General features: G+C 42.2%; 1 protein-coding gene across 5 annotated transcripts in view; it reads right to left on the reverse strand.

The window, feature by feature from the left end:
• Positions 1 to 5,525, reverse strand: part of khdrbs2 (KH domain containing, RNA binding, signal transduction associated 2) — a 92,201-nt gene extending 86,676 nt beyond the window's left edge. For 4 of the 5 annotated variants that reach the window (XR_007451344.1, XR_007451346.1, XR_007451345.1 and 1 more), the window contains exon 1: positions 5,165 to 5,377. Coding sequence is in view for 1 of the 5 variants with exons in the window: in XM_049601137.1 (XP_049457094.1) it covers positions 5,165 to 5,255 (91 nt within the window). In the remaining 4 variants the exon portion in view is untranslated. Of the gene's footprint in view, positions 1 to 5,164 lie in introns of all 5 variants that reach the window. The other variant, XR_007451347.1, reaches the window with a different exon arrangement.
• Between the last annotated feature and the right edge of the window lie 475 nt (positions 5,526 to 6,000).

Raw genomic sequence — 6,000 nt, forward strand, 5'->3', positions numbered from 1 at the left:
AAGCCTCATATATTCATAGTTTATAAGATTTATATCTTCTTACCAGTCACTCATTGAAGCTTACTTTATTTAATTATAGCTCCTTATTACCGGCTGACTGAAACTAAGGCTAAAACGGCTGCAGTGCATCACAGGGGTTCATGCATTCTCTGATACATTTTAATTAAAGTTAAAGGGTCATTGCCCAAAATGTAGTCTTGATTGAGCATTTTCATCAGCCTAGAGCATGTGGCGCAGAATTTACTTGTACATATACAATGTTAGGAAGCAAAACTGACCAGTGCTGTAATTAATTGCTGGTTCCTCTCTTTCTGAGAGTACTTCCTCCTGTGTGTACACATGAAAATCACAAGAAAGTGCAGCTCAGTGCCCAAGTTGGGCTCAAACAGTTGGGCCAAACACAAGGAGGATATGGACATGATGTACAGAACTAATATATTATGTGGATTAAGGGTGTTTTGAGCTCAGACAATGGGGGGTTTCAAGACAAAAGCAGTTTAAGCTCCAATTATCTAACTCCATAGGCATTAAACTGGCACGATCAGGCAACAGATGTAAGGATTTTCCTATGTTCTTGCTCTCTTACTTGACATGAGTCACGGTGTTGGTCCTCCTCCATATCTATACTCATCTTTTATTCAGAGAAGCCCACATCCTTCAAATCTATGCAGATTTGTTTGTATTGTCACTGTGCCCAGCAGCATTTGTGAGGGCATTTGATATAGAACATACCCTGTCAAAATGCTTAGTGACAATATAAACTAGATCCTGTGATTGCACTAGCAACGTGGAGAGATGTCCCCTTCACCCTAAAAATGGAAACATGGCGCACACCTGCCTTTTGTTTTTCTCAGCAAGCAGTGTTGTTGTTTCTCTTCTGCCTCTCTTTCTTTTCACCTCATTAGGAATCCCATTTTGTTTTCATGGCAGGGCTGGGCTACGTGGCATGTGGAAAAACCACTGGGATCTATTAAAGGCTTCCTTTTCTTGACTCGAACTTCAACTCACTTTTAAATAACACTCTCTTATACCTAAAAGCAACAGAGCAGGACGGTTCCCACTGACTTCCAAAATAACCTTTAAGATCATCCCCAAAATAACCGTCGCAGTTTCAAACACGTCCTTAATCTTATGAAATGGTCACAGTTACACTATAAAGCCTCCTGGTCAGGGATAGGTGACAAAGCTAGGTGATAAGATTCAGGAAAAAACATCATGGTTTGGTTGTAAATAAGTACTTCTGTTACTAACCTAACATAACATGTGCAGCACCCCCAGTTGACAAGGGGCGGAACAACACAGTCTGTTAATAGTTGGCTATTTTACCATAACTAATGGTCCATCTGAACATTTATTTTAAATTTTGTACAGCATTTAAGGTCCCTGTTAGAAAAGATATGGTAAAAATGTATATATTTTTTAATTAATTTCTCCAGATCTGACATGCCAACATCATCACGTCAGGTGAGGTCATCTAAAGTTGTGGAGTGATTTGCAGTGGGGAGCTAATCAATAGTGCGGTTAGCAACGAGACAACTGGATGTCTGACACCAGGGGCCTCAGAGAGCGACAGGAGGAGAATGAGTAGGCGGAGGTAGAGGTGGAGATTGACAGGCAGCTGGACCAATCCCTGGAGACCAAGTCTAAACAGCACAACCTGACCACAGTCAACGCCCGAAACATCATCCACGAAGCGATCACCAACAAACACGTGGTGACCATAATGAAAGCTGCCATCAACAAGACCGAGGCCGTCCCTCTGTTTGAGCCAAAAATGACTCGATCTAAGTTTAAAGAAGTCGTGGAGAAAGGAGTGGTGATGCCAGCCTGGAACATTTCTCCCACCAAGAAGGCGAGTGAATGGTTTAGAACAGCTGATGGAACCACACATGTAAGTACGTCTGAGCAGTAAGGGGGTGCACATACATAGTCATGCATGCACATTTACACTGTGCAGCACCCCTCAGCAAAATTATGTTCTCCAGCACATGGTTATACATCACACACATCATGTCACATAGGTCACTAGCATAGTATGCAACACATATTAGCACACTAGGCAATGTTGTCATCAAAAGAAGTCAACCATGACTTCAGGACATGAACACCAGTCTCCTGGGTGAAAGTTCATCTGACCCATCGACTGCACATCCTGCCCAGACTACAGCAGCTTCTTAATATTTGCACATCACATAGACTTTATCGCTTTTACGCTACGTCTCATCACTTCCTCCTCTGCTCCTGTAATAATTACTACAGCCATTTAAGGGTGCCAGCTTACAATAAATGTAAGTATGGGTCGTAATAAGCTGCCTGCACATTTGACCTATGTCGTTGCGATTTTTTTTTAGTGGGAGAGGGCTGCAATATAAGCAACTGTAAGGCAGGTTTCTCTCTCCTGTCTTGCCTATAAACTTACTACTGCCTGAATTAACTATCAAATGGCTGTGGGTGAAGTTGCACAGGGGACAGCTTCTCTGGGTAACTTGATCCACTTTAATGTCCAAAAAAGAACAAAGGACAAGTTAACATTGACAACAATGGTGGCATCTTACAGCTTTTATATATATGACTCTGCCAAACCTAATCCTAACTCATTACCTGCACATGACTGCTTGACAACTAATACACAAAGTTTTATACACATTCTTTTTAATGTATATAATTCAAAGTTTTTCAAATTATCTTCTCTGTTTTATCATTACTTTTACAATCAAAGGAAACAAGGAGCTCACACCCCGCTCTAAAGGAGACTTATCCCCACCCACCCCCCTTTGTCCCACACAGCTTTAAATCCGCTCAAAGAAAGACAAATGATTTTTTAGGCGGCATCATAATTTAAACACAGACTCACTTCGTAAATATGGAGCCGTCAGCTGGGACCATGGTAATTCCATGCTATGCTGTTTATTGTGCACGATGTGAATAATGCAGGATTACATACATGATTTCCTATTCAGTGATAAATAGCTGTGAATCTATAAATCTGGCTGTTTTTCTGGCTGTGTCCACTGATATGTATGATTCTGCATTATCCATGAGCATGGACTCACAAAATTGATAACAACTGCTGGAAAGTGGTTACAATTATGAGCCGAGTATTAAACATGCTGCCCACGGATGACTGTGTTGGACATTTTCAGAGTTGACAGTCTGAACTGACAGTTTATTATACTGATTGTGTATGATGCATGCATACTCTTTTGAGTTGACCTTGCAAACAGAAAACATACTATTCTACTGCCATGTATTACTATCTACTGTAGCCTATTGAATTTTTGTATACAGTATTATACTGTATTGAGGCAGACTCTACGGTATTGTATACTATGGGGAGCTGCAAATGAATTGCAAATAAGAAAATAAACATGAACAACAAGGTAAACACACAACACATTTTAACATGCGAGTGAGTTGCTGCCGATGCGATAAAGATGACATTTTTTTTTTTGTTTGTTCCCCGGCTTTGTGAGTCAGCCTTGAGTAAATTTGGCAAAGTGTACTGTGTGACAGATGATCCCATCTGCATCACAGTTAGCGACAAGAGCAGGACTGTCAGGTGTCTCATCAACACATTTCAACAGGAAAGCTCAAGGGGCAAAAAAGCACCAATGCACAACCTCCCCCCAGTCCAATCAGAGCATATTAATCTAACACACAGTTTGACTGAATCTCTTTTAGCAAACATGTCAGAAACGGTTAGAAATAATCGCTCAGGCAAGATTTTGGTGTTTAATTTGTGCGCATAACAAAAATGATTGAATGGGCTCAGATTGTTCCTTCAAAGTGTGCAAAATGTTACTGAAAATGACTGATTAATATAGATTACAGTAAATGTTTGCACTGAGTCAATGATGTAGCAGGTTTACAGTCACAATATGAAAGCATCCTGTGTTAAATGTGGTCATTTTACATCTGATATTATGTTTTTCTACAACGATACAGCACTGTTTGTTTCCTCTCGCTCTGTATGTAATGGGAGTAGTGTCCTGCAAGTCCATGTGGACTCCGAGCACCTTTGGGTCTATGACACCAGAATAAAAGTACATCCATTCGTCCGTTCATCCACAAAAGCACTTCACTCAAACCTTCAAAGCACACAGTCCGTATTTGCACAGGAGGAATGCAAAAGTTACATCTGCAGACCCAATGATATGAGCTGAGCTGAGTTTCTGGTGTTTGCTTTGCGACGGTGAGCTTCCTATCAAAAGTGACACATTCTCAGCATGTGAATGACACCAAGGCTACCTGCAGTATGAAGGACTACTTTATATGCTGCAGGTGGAAGCTGATTATGCCGCCCGGTTAGACATACTGTAACATTAAATCAGAAGAGAAACTGTAGAACATCTGTCTCAATTGAATGGAGTCCCTTCTGTGACCTTCATGGCAGTTATCAGTTATCAGTTAGTATAAATAGTGATATAAAGAAGAGGTGAATGTCTTATTAAACTACATTCATCTACACGGTGTATTAAACAGTTTTCTTTGCCATATTATGATCTATGACTCCTCAGGCACTCAGGTAGAGTTCTTCAAAATATCAGACTGAGATATTAGATCCGAGTGCTTATTTTTTTATCAAGAAAACTCGGTCCTTTCTGACAACATGCAGCGTTCAGGTCTGATAAATTCTGATTTCACTTTATACTAAACTAATAAATGCTGGCACTGGGCTACACAGTGCAAAGATTAACAGCAGTTTAAATCCAGTCAGTCATATAATTAAGGCAATTAGTCCCTTTTATTCTGGATAACTGCTCTGTGTACACTTTCAGTTTGTTTCCTGCTTGTTGTGTGCCAGAGCTTGACCTTGGAGGGCAGTGGGTTACGATAAGAGGTGCTGACTCTCTGACTTTGCACACACTTTACTTTCTGTGCTCGCTGCATTTCCTCCCATGATGGTAGAATCCCTCAGAAAAGTTCTGCACTGGAGCCAAAGAGGAGCTCCCTCCATTAAACACACCGCACAGTGAATCCACTGCCATTAAGCTGGCATTAAGAGTCAAGGGCAATGTGTTCAAATAAGCTCCCATTAGGTCACTCTGCTCCACCAGAATGCAATGCAACGGTGCTCCCAGTTGCAGGGGAACATGGTGAATGCCTGTGATAAACAAGTCCACAAAGCTGAGAGTAGATGAGACTTGAAAAATACCTGACTTACCTTCTGCAAGCAGACGCACCGCATGCACGAAGGAGGGGTCCAAGCTGTTTTTCTCGGCCACCAGTTCAGGTAAGTACTTATCTGGATGCATTATCACCACAGCGGACCTCTTCACCGGCCGTGCAGGTGAGGCGACAGGAGTGCTGAGCGTCGGAATGCAACTGTAAACCTTCCTGCTCCTGCTTTCTGGTAGCTTCAGTCTACCAGTCTTTATAATAAGCGCCACAAGCAAAACCCCCTCCAAAAAAAAAAAAAAAATAATTGTCGTCCCGGGTCTCCGAGATGCTTGACTGGAGGTTGAGATGTGATTCAGAGGTGTGAGCGACTCGAGGTTGAGTTGTGATTCAGAGGTGTGAGCCCATCTCCGCCACCGCTGCCTGCTGCCTCTCCTCGGCACCCCGCCAGACTCTCAGACTCAGTGGGTCTGCAGCCCGCGCTGCTCCCCGCCCCTCAGCATCATTATTGGCCATATTCTGGAACTGGCGCTGCTGGAAAACAAAGACGGTCCCCGCTGAGCGCATACCAATTGGGCGATGTGCTCGGAGGGAATGGATTAAAAAAAGTTGTGGTTGTACTTGGTCGGGGCTGACACTGGTCCCTGCAATAATCTCACTCCAATATAGGAGATGAAAGTTTTCTGCAGCTTATAAACAGTCCCTTATGAAAAATAAGTAAGAAATGTATTTGGGAATGCAATATCAATGTTGTGTGGCTTCGTTTAAAACAGAAATAGGCTTATAGGTGCATCATCACCGGCCACTGTAAACTCGTTATTCAGAGCCAGCATGGATAGATTACTAAACAGGTTTACCAGGCACAGACCCAGGGGCCGTAAG

Source organism: Epinephelus fuscoguttatus, linkage group LG16 (assembly GCF_011397635.1).
Source record: "Epinephelus fuscoguttatus linkage group LG16, E.fuscoguttatus.final_Chr_v1".
In the NCBI taxonomy this organism is placed as follows: Eukaryota; Metazoa; Chordata; class Actinopteri; order Perciformes; family Serranidae; genus Epinephelus; species Epinephelus fuscoguttatus.